Below are 16,917 nucleotides of genomic sequence, written 5' to 3' on the forward strand. Positions count from 1 at the left end.
TGTCACAGATATGACAATGTTTTTGGGTTTTATCAACAAGGCAGGAAAGTGGACAACCAAATCCATTAAACTATCTTCAGCTCAGACAAGAAAACCTTCCTAGTCTGGTCTAAAGTTTCCCACCTTGCCCCCAAAACCCCAGACAATCTGTGTGTAACACCAAAAACATGCACGCATTCTGTGCATAGTCTGGAACCAGTCTGTGGGTGGAGTACAGGTTGAGTTTCACGAGCCCACAATGATCTCCATGATGTGGTCCAGTTCATTCAGGTCGGACCTGCAGCTGGAGCTGGAACTCAAGGCTGTGGGCCCATGAGACGACAGGCTCTCCAGCAGATCGTAAGGCCCCATTTTGGGGGTGCCTGTCAGCACCGTGTCCAGGTCGTAGTAGGACGGGTCCACGTCTGAAAACAGCTCCTCTAGGGCGGGGTCTGGAGGAGATGCTGGGTGCTTTATCTCAAAAGTCCCAAAAACCTTCTCGCCTGTCCTGGAGTCTGCATTAAGATGGTCCTGATCTCTTTCCTCTCCGTCTGACAAACACCCCTCACTGTCCTCTTCTTCGTTCTCCTCACAGTCACCCTCCTCCTCCTCCTCATCTTCCTCCTCCCAGCAGGGCCCCACCTCAAAAGGACCAGTCAGATAGGAAGCCGAGGACAGCTGGGGCGAGAGCGGTGACAAAGAGGACATGGTGACCTCCGTCTCCACATCACCTTCCATTACCACCTCCTCTGAGTGGTACCCCTCCTGCAAACCCACCACTGAAAAGGGCTTTGGGCTCTGCCCAGCCTGAGCTGCAGCATCAGTCTGTCTGCATAAAACTTCAGTGGCCACTAGGCGGTCGGCGGGGCACTGGGCAGCTGCCAGGGCTTGGGTCATTATGTGCCAGGTCCCATCCTGGGTCATCTCCTCCTGGATCTGCCGCACCGTGTTAGCGATGAGCACCGAGCGGCACAGGTTGGGCTCCACCAGCATGTGACAGAGCTGAAGCTTGATCAGCGACATGTCGAGCAGCGACTGCCGCTGCAGACTGTAGGACGACGACAGAGTTCTAGCTGCTGCAGAAGGAGCTGCCGGACCCGGGTCGCCACTAGAAGCCGGCTCCTCTCCGGGGTCCGAGAACTTTCGCTTGGTGCCCTTCGTGAACATGATGTCGTTCTGTTGGGATGGTGAGGGAACACAGAGTGAGACAGGCAACAGGATGCGTGGCTGAGCAAAAATTAGCTCATCACAGTCAAAACTTTGAGTTTCTGTGATTAAACTGTACACATGGGCTGAAATGTGGATGAGGTTCATGAGGAAATAAAGAATACAGTCAATTATCTAACTAGCTATAAGTATCTATTTATATGTTTTCCAAAGTTTAAATGAGTGTTGTAGTTTTTATCAGGAGCACCTTTCCTACTCAGAGGAACAGGCAGTGGCAGCTAGGTACCAGCTGCTAGGCTTCACGTTCTTCTGCACCGTTTCTGCCCATTTTAGGCCAGTCTGAGACACGACTCCAGCTGGGTGGAACAACCACACATGACAGAGACCAACTCCTGACAGCAGGCTTCAGTTGTGACTCACTGTAGATAGAGAAGGGCTAGATCTAAAAATGTGAGGGAGAAATTTAAGGCACAAGGAACTAATGCGCCCCCCAGTGGCTGGCTGAAGCATACGTTTCCCTCCATTTAAACAAATGGGACATGACTTAATAAAATACACCCCCCACCCCCCCACCCCAGGTGTTGACTCTTGATTCACAGTTGTTCTTACTTTACTGTCGTTTGTCCAGACGTCTATATTTTTAAGTTTGTTTGAGCTGTAAATAATTATCTGAAGCAGGAAAAACCCACCATGACGATGTGATGGAGGAGCCAGCTCCAAAAACATCTGTTAACGGTTTAGACTTCACTTTGTGAACAAACCTCTAACTTTTAAAGGTTGAATAATTTCACAATTTAAAAAGAAAAAACACGAGTACAGCTACACAGAGAAGATGCACTTGTGTGTGTGTGTGTGTGTGTGTGTGTGTGTGTGTGTGTGTGTGTGTGTGTGTGTGTGTGTGTGTGTGTGTGTGTGTGTGTGTGTGTGTGTGTGTGTGTGTGTGTGTGTGTGAGATTTAAGGTTAGATAAATGACAGCAGCATCACTGCAGTAATTGCTTTCTGCACTTTGAAAAAAACTGGGCAGGTTGTAAAACTACTAATGCCATTACTACTGTGTGTTTAAGGGTTTGAGTAAATGTCTCGATAGTTTACCACATAAGGGTATATCACTGCTCTTTGTTGACATTTAGATTTCTAATTTGATTACAGTTAAATTAAGTGATGTTAATTATTAATGACTGTTTCTGTTAGGAAGTCCGCTCATAAAAAACTATTGTTAATTAATTTAATTGTATCAATAAAAAAATAACATTACTATAATTTTCCTTTGGTCACTGTGCGTCCCCTCTGCTTTTAATACATACACTGCATTACCTGTAGGTACCTATAGCAGAGAAATATTAACCATCTATTTATTATGATGCCAATAAATATAAAGTTTTTAATTCAGCCTATTTAATGAATGCTACTCAGAATATTTATTTAGATATAAAAAAGGGATCAGACAGTAACCAAACCTAACGGACCTGTCCAGGAACAAGACCCTAGGACATTTGTGACACATCAGTGTATGGGGTGGCCTGATGGTTGGGGCTGACGAGTTATACCTGTTGGTCTCAATGTAAAGAATAATTGTTTCTGTAACAATTTGTTTTAATCAGCTGTTTGTATAAAGTTTTTGATGTTTTGCATCATAAACCTGTAATACCTGAACAGAATCATGTGATCACTGAGCAACCTGCAGTCACATGGTCTGACATCAACACTCAGATATATTAACTTTGCCATTCCTGTTTATTTAATTATCTGATTAATCATTTTAGCCCCATTTTAGGGTATTTGAGTAGTGTTAGCAACTGCTATCCTTCCAACAGTTTCGGGGTCTAAACACCCAAACTAGTTCAAGGTAAACACAGTGCACTGTAGTAAATATGGATAAATAAAGGCTGGAAGTTTGTGGATCTTTAGTTTCACTTCTGGTTTGTGATTTTAACACAGCCACTGTTTACCTCTGCAACCCGAACCCAAGTCAGTCGTAAAAATACATGGCATGGAAATAACCTGATTGGGTTTTATTTTGGTAACAAAACCATTCAACGCTATTGTAAAATGTACAACAAAATATATTTACAACTAGTTTAAAACCTGGAGAAGAGGACACTTTTCAAAGATTTGGGATCAGGACATTAGTGTAAAAATAAGAGCCTGTTTAAAGTCGCTGTGGAGAGGGAACCATGGCGTTGTTAGAGGGTTAAGTGATTAGAAAGCTGGAGGACCTCAGCACTGGAGCTACAGCTGCCTCGCTTTACGTCAATGTGTTCTGCTGGTACCCATCCCCCACCGCTAACTCAGGCTAGCACTTGCTTAGCTCGCTGTGCTAAACCGATAAATGAACTTTAGGACAGTCTGTTTACTTTATCACATAGTTCCCCGTCTACAGTGTACCATTTGAATCACAGACAATCAAATTAGAGTGCCGTGAGTGGGACTCTGTTGGCCGTCACTGCCGCATGCTTTGTTCGGTACGGTAGTCTACCAAGTGACAATGAGGCCATTTTGCGCCGTGAGCAGCTAGCCGGTTAGCTATGCAACGGGTAGGCTAACAGACTGCGGCTGGCTAACTGTCCTAAAATGTTAAAGGAAACGGAAAAGGATTACCCCACTGGGGTATAAAATTACTGATATACGTCTCGACCACTTTAAAAACGTCTTCCTCGCCAAAACTGTAACAACAAGCATAAAAGTGGTGATCGCAAACCCACCCATCCTCCACGGTCCTTCCTCCTTTCTGGCCAAAAACAAGAGTTTTCGCTGCGCCCGGGCTGTTAAGAGTCGGAAAATTCACAAACGCTCTCCGCGGCGCCTGCCTAAAACACCACTGCCCAGTAGCTAGCTAGCAGCACTCACCTTGTGTTTGCCTTAGTTTATTCCCCTCTTCCCGTCATAAGATTGACGGCAGAGAAAGCGGAGATTTGGTTCAGATGAGATCATTCATGCCACGGCTTCAAAAACTGAAGTACCTCACTCCTTCTACTGCTGCTGCGAGGCGGACGGCAGGAGGGAAGGAAGGGAGTGAGGGGGAGGGGAGCCAGCCGACAAAAGCCAGTTGAGGATTCCTCTCTAATGATTTCTCCCTGCTTTTCTCAAACACTAATGCTTTCGGACAAACACGCTAAAGCTCGTTTTGGGGCTGACGGAAAACAAATACAAGACTTAAGATTTGACTGGGTTTCGACGTTCTGATTGTGAATTATGATCCTGTTATACCTCATTAATAACTACCGATAGATAGATAGATAGATAGATAGATAGATAGATAGATAGATAGATAGATAGATAGATAGATAGATAGATAGATAGATAGATAGATAGATAGATAGATAGATAGATAGATAGATAGATAGATATAGACTATTTCATCTGTTAATTAATAATGTCTCTAAATATGTTAATAAAACCATTATGACAGCACATTTTCACCATGAGGCACATAGATGTTTTTTTTATTCTTTATTTATAAGAGGACATTGCATACTAACAGTCAAATGACTGTAAATATGCCAGACTATAGCCTTAGGCTAATTTCCATCTGCAGTCCTCTGGCAGGTTGATGTTGCTAAAACAAATAAAACAGTCAACCACATACAAATAGATATAAATCAATAAAATAAAACAAAACAAGATGTGTGTAGGTATACATATGCATTTATAGCTATGCACATAGGCATGTGAAAGGTGCATATGTATTAAAATCAAATAGTCATTTTAGATTACATGTTTTGATCATGTTTCTGGATTTCCTTCATTCGTCTTGTTGACATTACAATTGTTTGAAATAAGAAGCACACACACACACACACACACACACTGAGAGTCGATTTAAAAGCTTTCAGGTGTTTTGGATCACCAAAACACCTGAAAAAATTAGCTGACATTTTGAACCTAGAATAGAAAGAACTTTTGCTCAATATTCTAAGTTCTCAGGTAAAATACTAGAGTTTCCTGGCTTAAACGGGATACATGACAGGTGTGTTCAAAGCACTTAGTTTGCATTAATATGTAAAACATATATTAAGGCAGATTTGGTGTGGTGATTATCCAAAAAAGTAACATAGAACACAGCTCAGGCCTTCTTCTCCCATTCTCACACACTCCCCATTTGATTAAACAGCATGTTTTTTGTCTCATCTTTTCTTCACTTCTTGGATTCTAAGCAAACTCCTGCTGACTTTGTTTCTTGCCAAATAAGCAGTCTTCTCTGACTGCAGCTCGGCCTGGGTGATGCTGCAGCAAGAGGATTCATTGTCTGCTGTAATTGCTTTTGTATGGTAGAGGAGCTCACAGCAGCACCGCTGCTCGGTGAGAAGAGTAGGAGAAGAAGTAGTGTGCTTAATGTCAGTCATCAAAAGTTGCAAAATTTGTCCCTAGTTGCGTTTTAAAAAACGTCTAAAAACTTGCTAAATATAGCAATAGATTCATTTAGTTGGCAACACTGTTCAGGGCTCTGCCCCTTTATGAAAATAAGCTAGAGCTGGCCACTCCCCCTCTTCTACACTCAGGCTGCTATAGGTTTAGAAGCTCAAGTTTCTAGGAGAGCTTGGTGTACAGCAGCTGCTCCTCCAGCAGCTCTCTCTTGAATGTGAGAGGTGGTTCTATTCTTATTTCTTATTCTTATTGGGACAGCAGTAGCTCAGGAGGTAGAGCGGGTTGTCCAGTAATTGGAAGGTTGCAGGTTTGATCCCAGCTCTGACCAGAGAATCCTGTTGTTGTGTCCTTGAGCAAGACACTTAACCCTGCTTGCCTGCAAGATGATGGTTGGAGGGAGAGTGTTCGGCCAGCTTTGCCTCTGTCAGTGTGTCCCAGGTCAGCTGTGGCTACATCGTACCTCATCCTCATCAGTGTGTGTGTGTGTGTGTGTGTGTGTGTGTGTGTGTGTGTGTGTGTGTGTGTGTGTGTGTGTGTGTGTGTGTGTGTGTGTGTGTGTGTGTGTGTGTGTGAATGACTGATTGTGATGTGAAGTGCCTTGGGGGGTTGTAGAACCCTGAGAAGGTGCTATACAGATACAGGTTGTTTACCTTTTATTTTCTTGTTTGCAACACAACACCACTGGTGTGAGAGGTTCTCCACTCAATAATATCAGAGGAGAAACAGCCGGCTGCTACCACTTCAACTTTAGAACAAACTACCAGAGGACCCCCCCCCCCCCCACACACACACACACACACACACAAAAAACAGTTTGAAGTTACAAGGCAACAGAAGCGGTTTTGATCAAGTAAGTAACAGCTGGTGTTTAGCGCTCTCTTGTTTCCTCTGGTTTCCTGTTCTGGTGGATGCGGATCCAGGTAAGACACCCAAGGGGAGGGGTGCATGTTAAGTGACTGTGTTTGTAAAACAATAATCTTGATTTAGTTGTAGGAATTAATAATCAGCTAGTTAAAGATCCAAATGTCCCGATGAACCAGTTAAACCTCTACTGTAAAAAAAATCAGTCAAGTATTTATCAAGCTGCTTTGCTTATCGTGTGTGCCACAAAGGTCAAGTAGATCTTGAGGAAAGCTATAAACATTCAAACCTTACAAAAAAACAAACATTGTTCAAGTGAAGTTACTGATGTAATTGATCAAGGCAAAAGATATCTCTAATCTTAACACTTGTTTCCTGGGACAAAGAGGCGTGCTTCCAGTTTAAACATCTAATTAATCTCTCTATTTAAATAATTCTGTTTAACACAAGCCTGGAAAATGTGACACATAGTTTCTAAATCAGGGAAAAGGACAGACATAAACAAATATGCAGCAGTTAGCATCTCACTGTTATTGAAGTGAATATGTAAAAACTTAATGGAACATTTAAAAAAATAATTGACCTAAAACAGTTTGGATTTTAGCCCTATCACGCCACAGAATTGGCACTAGTTATGCTAGAAAATAAATTTGGATAAAATGCATACAGGCATGGTATTTCTGCTTTTCATGCAGTAGACAACATGCTATTTTCATCTAAATTACCCAGACCTAATTTCTCTGATCTATTAAATGAACTGTGTCCCATTTGACTGACAGTTCTCCATTTAAATGTTAAGAAACGGGGGTACCCCAAGGGTCCAGTACAATGCTGCTCTTCTTGAGTCCATACAAAGTGATGTGCAGATAACAGTCATTCTCACCAAAGGTAAAAATCCCGAAGAAGCAGTTTTCAGGCTTTCCTGTCCTCTGACACACACACAGAACTGGCAGAACAACTCCAGTCTTTTCTTGAATGCCATAAACACTGTTTTTCTCCAAAAACACATAAACACTCAGTGTCAGCCAATCAAAGGCGAGGTCGTCCTCCCCCAAAATAAGACTCCAAATCCTGCCTGCTGGACTTTCTCCTCTGGCTGAGTTCTCCATGCTGAAACAGGCTCACCGGAGCTGCTTTTCTCCAGAGAACTACTTTTACAAGGCATTCATTCCTGCTAGAGACCACTGCAGATGTATGATGTATGAGTGATGGAAGATAACAACTTATAGAACAAGGTCTCAATGAGCATTAAGTCCCGTCACTACTCGTGTCCATGTGTAACTTGTGCAATTAAGTTGCCTTTAATTATGTTTAAGATGTGCAAAAGACATCCTTTGCAGTCATGTTTAATTTGCAACTTAATTATGATCAACATGTGCATTTTGAATTGCCATTTTGTTTCTATTAATTTGTGTTTTGTGTGTGTGTTTGGTCAATGTATTGTGCGTACACTTGGACCTGAACACCAACCGGCTGAGCCAAGGGGACATGGAAATAAGCCTTGGGTTAACATATGACATATTTATGAATACAAAACATTTTTCCTGAATGTTGCAGCTGGAATCAAGACGAATCTGGCTATAAAAAGTTCCGATTGTGTTATGGTTTCCAGTTCTGGGGATTATGCAACCTTAGATTCTTGATCTGAATTAAGATGACTCCCACCATAAAAGAGAGGACACTGAGTGTTGGTGTAAAATTTATAAAACGTACTTTTACAATGCCACTAATTACAACGTTTTAATATAAATTCTCTACTAACAAAGATAATCATTTCAAAACGTATCATTTAATAGAAATCTTGCGCAACTTTCTGACGCGGAACACTTCTTTAAGGACCTAACTTCCGGTTTCTAAACACAGTTCCGTTTCCAGCACATTCTACGGTAGGACTATAGACGCAGGAGCACCGCTGGTAGCTGCTAGCTAGAGTCTTCTAGAAGCAGCATCGTGCTGTGGACATCCACCGGCAGACTGATTGACCTGTAAGCGTTTACCGTTAAACGAGTTTTAATATTTATCTCTCGAAATGGCCAAGTGGGGAGAAGGAGACCCTCGTTGGATTGTAGAGGAGCGAGCAGATGCTACTAATGTTAACAACTGGCACTGGTAAGAAATATAAAAACAAGGTTACCAAGTTAGCTAGCTCATACTAAAAGCACGTTTTGGGCTCGTTTTATTACCACACTGTAAATTATTATTATGTTTATTGTTGACATGTGAATTTTGGAATTATATTATAAATTTGGGTTTCAGTAACAGGAAAACTACTGCTTTAGCGTTAGATTCACGTGTAGCATCCTGGGCTAAGCGCGTGTTTTCGTTGTTAAAACATGAAATAAAATAGGATGTAACTCGTGTTTATAAGGAGATATTTAGCAGTTAGGAGTCCACAATTCTTCAGTATCTGCTGGCGGATGATGTGGTAACCCAAAATCACTACGTGATCATGATTTATATTGTACTTCATTTACAGCCATTAATGAATTATTGAAAAAGCACTGCGACATTGAGAAATTACACTTACCCATGTAAAAACGTGCTGATGATGAAAGTTCAATCAGACTATATTAATACTTTACATATTTTATTTAGTAATTAAAATAAAATACGTTGTTTGACTTCATGCACCCTTGTTCAATAAATCAAACAAAGCCACAGCTTTTATATTTTTAAGTGATTTTAGTGACCCAGACGTTTGTTGTACCCGTTTACCCAGGTAGATGAAGAACAAAGGACTTTTAATAAAGGACAGCTTAAGATAAAAATCAAAAGGCGCTTCACTAGAATGATAAACAATAAAGATCATAACAAATAAAAATATGAGAAAAAACTTGATAATTAAAAAATGAGAAAATTCCAGAACTGAAACACCAGGTGTTGCAACTATGATGTAGAAATGGAAAATAGCTTGTCTCTGTGTTTAGTTATAGCCTAGCAGACACTTGCAGTTTTTTATTTGTGACACATTTCCTTTATTTCGTTTGACAAATAATTTTGATGCTGAGTTTTATCCAATGCAGAGACCGAGTTGTCATTCCAATGGATGCTAAAGCTTGTGCAGGACAAACAGGATTTAATGTTGCGTATTGTTTCTTTACTGTGCTGTTTACCTGCTTTTAATTTAACCTAAATTCTGTTTTTATTGTTTTAAATTATCAGGACCGAAAGAGATGCAACAGCCTGGTCCTCTGATAAACTGAAATCTTTGCTTCTTGGGTTGAGCGTGGAGAACGAGGAGGGCAGCTGTGAAGTGACAGAAGTCAGCAAGCTGGAGGGAGAGGCCTCTATTAACAACCGCAAAGGGAAACTCATTTTCTTTTATGAATGGAACATGAAAGCTACTTGGACTGGTGGGTTGGAAATTTGGCTACCTGTTTTTTCATTTGAGGAAATTTGGTATAATTTACTCTGCAGCTGCTCTTGTGGCAGAAATACTCCTAAATTTTAACCTGCTAACTACATGGCTTTAAATCCACTTAGAAAAGTTAAGCATCCATATTTAGTCCGACATTGGTTACCTCTGTATTCATGGGTTTGTATTAACTTTAGTTCTAATATGCATTGATGAGAAGTAGGGCTGCAGCTATCGAATATTTTTGTAATCGAGTACTCTATCGAATATTTTTTTCGATTAATCGAGTACTCTAATAAATTACCCTTTTGTATTTGTAAACCATTATATCAAATAGCATGTTATAATTATGAAAGACCTGTTAAAATGAGCAAGCAATTGCCAGTTATTCTTCAAGTTTTATTCAAAATTAGTTTGCAAAACTTCGGCACTTCAACTTTACTTCACAGTAAACAAATGGCTGTGCAAAAAATAAGTACACAACCTGAGCCGATTTTCCCCTCGTGCGAGAATCTGCTAGCCTGCAAGCCAGACAGAAACTAGGAGGATAACTGTTGAAGTAGCGCTGCGAGCGGCTGCGGCCCAAACAGAACCAGAACCGCTCACGGTGCATGCGCAAACAGCTCGCCGGCTGTTCCCTATTAACACACGTCCGTTTTAATTTCAACACTTTTTTTCTCACACAATAACAAGGATTGTCGAGAAAGCATGTTTGCTGTGGTTTTGTCAAATTATACTGATCACAAAACATTTATTTACTTTCTTTCGTTTTCCTCTCATAAATACCCATGTCCTCCTGCAGCAATCCCGAAGGACAACAAACATCAATAACAACACAATAAAAAGTCTGACGTGTTGTGTAAAAACTGCTATTTTTAAGCACATTTTAAGTCCGACGTGTTGCTACCAGATGTACGGTGTGAGCTGAAACTGAGTGCTACAAACGAAAAAGTCGCACAGTGTCTGCAGAATATATAGAAAAACAGGCTAAAAAGCATTATCTTGTAGAGGCTCCGAGTCCGCATGCAGAAGTGACATTTACAGGTGCTGCAGCACGGAGGATGTGGTGTTGTGCTAGGCTTAATCCATTTTACAGTATTTATACTGGACTACATTTTCCGCCTAACGACGTGAAAAATGGTCCCACATCTTGACATTTTCTGTCCTTTTTGCACTCCACCGGGGTCCACGTTGTCCGCCATGGCTTAAGAGAAAGTTAAGTTACATTCGCTACTCTCGTGTGCAGTCCAGTGGGCATGTGCGTCACTTATTTCAGTCCGGGTGAAACATGACCACGGGCGACTGCAAAGCCACGAATTAATTAAATATGAATTAAACGAATCCTCGAGGCAGAGAATTTGACTCGAGGATTTTTTGTACTCGAATTATTCGAGGTACTCGAGGAATCGTTTCAGCCCTAATGAGAAGATCATGAGGAGGCTCACATGTACACTGATATGTGAAAAAGATGTTTTTTATGGTGGGTTAAGCAGCACATTTCCACTTGTGTTCTGACATGGTTGACCTCACAAGCCCAATTCTTTTTCAGTGAATGACTTTCTGATTTTCCCTTTGCTTACCAGGAAAATCAAAAGCAGGAATCAAATATAATGGATCGATCGAAGTTCCAAACTTGTCTGATGAAAACGACACGGAGGATCTTGATGTAAGTCGTAATTAACAGTTCTGTAAATGCATCTGTAACTTTCGTGCTAACTTCTGTTTTTGTTTTCCAGATTTCTATAATGTTGAACAAAGATGAACCAGACACACCGCTGGTTCACCTAATGAAGACTAGGGGGGCAGAGAAAATCCGTGAAGCGCTGGGAAGTTACATAGAGCTTTTGAAAACGGGTCAGTAATTGTTTACAAGATTTTGCCAACTTTTTCTTCTTTGTGATTCTCTGCATCAGTTAATGATGACTTTAGCTCTGGTTTTATGCTCGGCAAAGCTAAGAATGTAGTAACGAGTTACTCTGGAAGTGGTGTGTGAGGGATGATGGTAGAAATAAGAAAAATGGTGCAGGTTTATATTTGATATGTGTCTAAAAAACATGTAACTAAACTGGCTGGTTAACAGCCCATCCACCTGCCGTCGGTGTCCAAGTCCCTCCTCACTCAGGACCCACCGGCTGTCATCATTGGTTCTGATGTTAACTGTGTACTCTGACTTTCAACTTTAGGAAGTAAAGTCCTGTCAGGAAAACCAGTGTTAGACTCAAATAGGAAAGTTTCAATAAACCTGTGAATTTATACCTGCTGTAGTTTTGGTCGGGTCAGAACCACCGGAGACTGAGATGTCTCATAAATCACGTCAGTAAAAAGTTTCCTATATAAGGAACTCAGCAGGTTGCATCGAGTCACTGACTAGTGTCAGTCTTTACAGCAATCCTCATACTAAGCAAGCATTTAGCGACAGTGGGGAGGAAAACTCCCTTTTACCTCATTCGCTGCCAGTCGTTTCCTGATCAGAAAAGCCCCTTTTTGCCAGCGTTTTTCAGTGTTTTCACTGTTTTTTGAAGAGTCACAGAGCGTTTCACTCTGATGTCAACGCCAAAACAACCAAAACAAAGGGGAGACTCACCTCTTACATCAGGAAGAATTTGTGTGTTTTAAGCGTTATCCGTTCTTTCATAATCCGTTGTCGAATTGTGATCGGCAGAAGCTTTTCCTGTTCATGCCTCACTTTTTTCACAGCAGCGGCCCAAAACGATCTAACACATGGATTTTCTGCTTTCTGATCATGTGACGTGTAGGGTTGGGCATCGATTGGAACCGGGACCAACTGTTAGTTTTTCCTGGAATCGTTAAAAGTTTTTTATTTCGATTCCTAGTTTTGATTCCTTGTATGCCAGCCGGAAGAGGAATCCGCGGCAGATCTCCGTGAAATATAAATGTAATCTGCAAATTGTGATCAAGCTTTTCAGAGCTGATCACACCAGCTGACTGTTCAGCACCGAGTCCCCCCTCCCCCCACCCGGGGCGCAGCGGCCAGATATAAACAAACATGTCTGCTGAACTTTTACTCCGTAATGTAAACTTTACCTCCTGCAGCGTAGAGGAAACTTGTTAAAATACGTCAACACGGTGGATTTAATAGAAGCTCTAAAGAACCAACTCTGGACGGTGTGAGGTGAGTTTGTCTCACTGCAGAAATAAAAACACACACGGAGCGTCAGCAGCCAGGCGCAGCCAATCGCCAACACGTGTGTGTGTGTGTGTGTGTGTGTGTGTGTTAGGGCTGTCGCGGTTGAGGAATTCCCCCTGCGGTGATTCAGGGTGGCTTAATATTGCGGTGTGTGATATTATTGCAGCCCTTTTTTATTGCAGTACTATCTAAACATAATGTTTACACATTTAAAAAAGGTTAAAAATTGCCGTGCCTTCTTTAATAACACTTTACTGAATGCAGATCAAAGGGCAGTAACAACACAGATCGCAGTAACGTTTGTTTCTCCGACAGTCGGAGTCCGATTGAACTTAAAAACAACAAAATTCAGGAGAAGGTTAAACTTTTAAATGCAAATTTGGCTGCAGCATCTAACAAATAAGAAACAAGTCCCCATTTTGTTTAGTTGTTTAAAATCAAGCATAAAAAATTACATGTACCGGGCGCACTATCATTTCACTTTCACACACACGAATGACGGTGCTTTATAGCTCGGTCACGTCCTTGTTACCTACAAGGAAAACCAGCATGTTAACCATATACGGTTTGAGAGAGGATCTGAGAGGGGTGGCAACATTTCCAGCAACACTGAAAACCCTCTCGGATGGTGCGCTCGTTGCACTAACGCACACGTACCTGCGTATGACTGGCGAGCAAAGGGAATCTCTCCCGGTTGTTGCTCCACCATGTCGGGGGGGGGGGTTCTTTAGGGTGGATGCGTTCCTCCTGCAGGTAGCGAGTGAGCTCCAGCTCGGCTCAAACTCTCTTCAGGACGGTTGCAGAAGCAGTGCTTGTCCGGGACTTCAGCAGGTCTCGGAGCGTTTATTCATTTATTTATTTTTGCCGCTGGTGGCAGCTCTGTCTCGGCCAAGGACTCTGGCTGCGCAGCAGCTGACGTACTGAAAACCTAAGTGCTCCCAAAGGAGCGAAGTAACGTTTCGTTTTGATACCAGTGCAGCCATCCTTCTCAACGTGCATCATTGAGTTGAATCAAGTTCAGTAATCGCGGTGGCCCATGATGCAGCGCGGTGGGCTTCTTCATATTGTGATATTTCATTTTTGCGGTTACCACGACAGCCCCAGTGTGTGTGTGTGTGTGCGCGTGCGTGTGCGTGCGTGCGTGTGTGAGCGTCAGATGGCTGAACAATAACCTGTAGATTAATTAAAGTCGTCATGCTAGAGCAGCTTCTCTGTGGTGGACCACACCAGCTTCTGCCACAATAAATAATAATAATAATAAATCACACACAAAGTTGTGAACATTTTAATTTCCTTTCTGAACTATTTCTGTTGAGTTTTAATGTTTAAAACTGTTAGATTGTTACTGACAGCAGCTACATTTAAGTTTCTGTTCTGACTGAATGCTGCTGCAGCATGGAGGTGTAGCTCTCAGTCGTCCTGGACATGATCATCCTGAGAGTTTTAGCTGAAACCAGCTGCATGTTTCTGGATATGTTGGAGACATTTAGCCTCTCATCCCAGAGGCTTCTTCCAGACTTTGGTTGTGGTCAGAAACAAACACACTGGTTGTGCTGCAAGTCTTTTTCTTTTTTTCTCCAAAACATGTTTCTGTCTGAAGGTGATGTTGTTGTTCATAGAGTTAAAATTCATGTTGAAGTTAAGATTATTTCATCAAGTAGGACCTGTGGTTAGCTGGCTCGTGTAAAACATGTCATGTCTTGAAAGAATCGGAATTGGGAATCGATAGGAATCGGAATCGAAACAAGGATCAGAGATAGAATCGGAATCATTCAAAATCCCGCGATGCCCAACCCTAGTAACGTGTGACGTACGTGGATGAAGATCGGCTTTAGAGCTGGGATGTTTGTTCACGTGGTGTGGGGGCTCGTTCCGATGCCCACACATTAACATTTTGTTGATGAGTTAACAGGAAGAAACCTCCAGAGGTTCCTGGCTCAGTACGAGTAGCCATCCATCAGTCTGTTACCATGGTGATCTTCAACATCATAACTTTATACTTAGCAGTCAGCTAACGGATGTGGTTTCATGTTCCAGCCCTCTGGTTTGGTTGGACGGTCTCTAATCCATGAATTCCCAATTCTGCTTTATTCCTTTGGATTACTTAGGAATGAAACTTCGGAGTCAGAATTTTTACCAGAGTGTTTTAGACCAGCTCCTAAATTAGATGTTTGGTTGTTTTATTCTAACTCCAGAGTTCACTCAAGGGATGATCCTGCCTACATCCAACGGTGTGGCCAAACTGGAGACCGCGTCACAGTCCAAAGCCAAGTTTGATAAAACTCAGGTCAGTGGTCACTTTGCACTTCTAGTAGGGTTGTGTATTTTTAAAACTAAAGCTTTTACTAATCATTTTTCTTTTTTAAAGCGGTTTTATGACTAGATTATCAAATCTTTTTATTGTTGTCCAGTTTCAGTCCTCAAGCGGAACAGCAGCTCCCATCCACACAGGTGTGAAGATCCCCACCTGTAAAATCTCCCTGAAAGACACGTTTCTCACCTCGCCGGCTGACCTCTACAGGGTCTTTCTCAACCAGGAGGTCAGACTTGCATCATTTAGTTACTCATTTGGTCCACTGGTTATCTACAGAGCCCCACTCAGAACAATAACCATTATGTTTAATGCCACTTCACCGACATTATGTTGGTGTTTGTTGCTTTTGAAACGCAGATGGTTCAGGCGTTCACGCGCAGTGCCGCCACCGTAGAGGGAGAGAAGGGTGGGAAGTTTCGTTTGCTAGAAGGAAACGTTTTTGGAGAATTCACAGAGCTGGTGAGTCAGAGACTGAATCGTCTCTGTGTGATTCTGGTAGACAGTTGCACACTCCAGACTAACAAAACCCTACTGCAACCAGGTTCCTGATGAGAAAATAGTAATGAAGTGGAGGTTTAACAACTGGCCCTGCGGTAGGTTCTGGTTCTGACCTGAATACAGCAATATTTCTGTTGATACATTAACTTACTCCAATCTCCTCAAGTCTTTTGTTTGAGCTAATTTGTTGCTTCTGCACCACAGAGCATTATGCAACAATCACTCTGACGTTCCTGGACCGGAGCACTGAGACTGAGCTGAAGGTGGAGTGTCGAGGCGTTCCGAACAGCGAAGAAGATCAGACTAAAGATGGCTGGAAGAGATACTACTTTGAAGCCATAAAACAGACCTTTGGCTATGGAGCACGACTCTTCTGAAGACCCTGTGCTGTTCATTTGTTTTTATATCTGTTCATCCTCTGGCACAGAGTATCTGGTCGTTCCCTCGTAGGACGAGCTAAAGCCAGACAGGCTGAGGCGGGCAGGGTGGTGTATGTGTAAACATTTTAATTTCTGAATATATTTAAATCACCTTCATTGTTTTTTGTTATGTGGTTCAGCTGTTCAGAGGAGCGGGGCGACCTGTGCCTTTGGTGAGCTGGTTAAAACCAGAGCAGAAGAATCAATTAACCATTAAAATTGGCATAGACTTCTGTAACATGTAATTATTGCAAGGATCAAAACTTAAAGTTGTTATTTGTTTTGTGTAAAAACACTGCTTTAAATGAATGTTTTAGTATTTCTGTTACTCATCGGTGTAACTGTAGTGGAGGTGCTTTCAGCTCGGATGCATGTGACCCGAACCCACCCTTCAGCTGAAGCTGAGTCTTTCTTACAGATGTTAATCTGAAGAGCGCTTTATACGGCTAGTTCATTTAGAAAACGTTTGCTCCTGTAAAATGCTCTGAGATCATAACGCATCTATTTATTCCTCATTTCATCCTGTCAGGAGTTCAGATGAATTAGTCTCTTGGAATAAAAAAAATAAATCTGTCAAATCTGGATTTATTATCAAACTTCATCTTACATGAGTGGATCTATAATCGTGTTTTTAGTTGTTTACTAGCTTTAAAACAAAAGGGCACTCATTTCAGCATAATCTCACCAAACTCATTAGTGTGGTTGGGAGTTGGATGCCACACACAGTCCAAAAAAATAAAGTGTTGAAAAAGTGCATTTATAACAACTCAGTCAATATTATCACAAACATGCTCTGCTAATGTCACACAG

At 41.8% G+C, this 16,917-nt stretch overlaps 2 protein-coding genes across 2 annotated transcripts; one reads left to right on the forward strand and one right to left on the reverse strand.

Annotated features, from left to right (window-relative positions):
• On the reverse strand, positions 1-4,175 carry cdca4 (cell division cycle associated 4). Its single transcript, XM_015969391.3, has 2 exons — positions 3,995-4,175; positions 1-1,155 (listed from the first exon to the last, which is right to left on the reverse strand). Exon 2 carries the CDS (start codon positions 1,144-1,146, stop codon positions 226-228), a length of 921 nt encoding a protein of 306 aa, XP_015824877.1. The 5' UTR covers positions 1,147-1,155; positions 3,995-4,175; the 3' UTR covers positions 1-225.
• A 4,059-nt stretch (positions 4,176-8,234) lies between these two features.
• Positions 8,235-16,691, forward strand: LOC107391895 (activator of 90 kDa heat shock protein ATPase homolog 1). Its single transcript, XM_015969393.3, has 9 exons — positions 8,235-8,482; positions 9,536-9,726; positions 11,312-11,394; positions 11,465-11,582; positions 15,072-15,163; positions 15,288-15,416; positions 15,548-15,649; positions 15,732-15,783; positions 15,893-16,691. The coding sequence occupies exons 1-9, from the start codon at positions 8,403-8,405 to the stop codon at positions 16,063-16,065; spliced, it is 1,020 nt and encodes a 339-aa protein (XP_015824879.1). The 5' UTR covers positions 8,235-8,402; the 3' UTR covers positions 16,066-16,691.
• The last annotated feature ends 226 nt before the right edge of the window (positions 16,692-16,917 follow it).

The sequence above is a fragment of the Nothobranchius furzeri genome, chromosome 18, assembly GCF_043380555.1.
Source record: "Nothobranchius furzeri strain GRZ-AD chromosome 18, NfurGRZ-RIMD1, whole genome shotgun sequence".
NCBI lineage: Eukaryota > Metazoa > Chordata > Actinopteri > Cyprinodontiformes > Nothobranchiidae > Nothobranchius > Nothobranchius furzeri.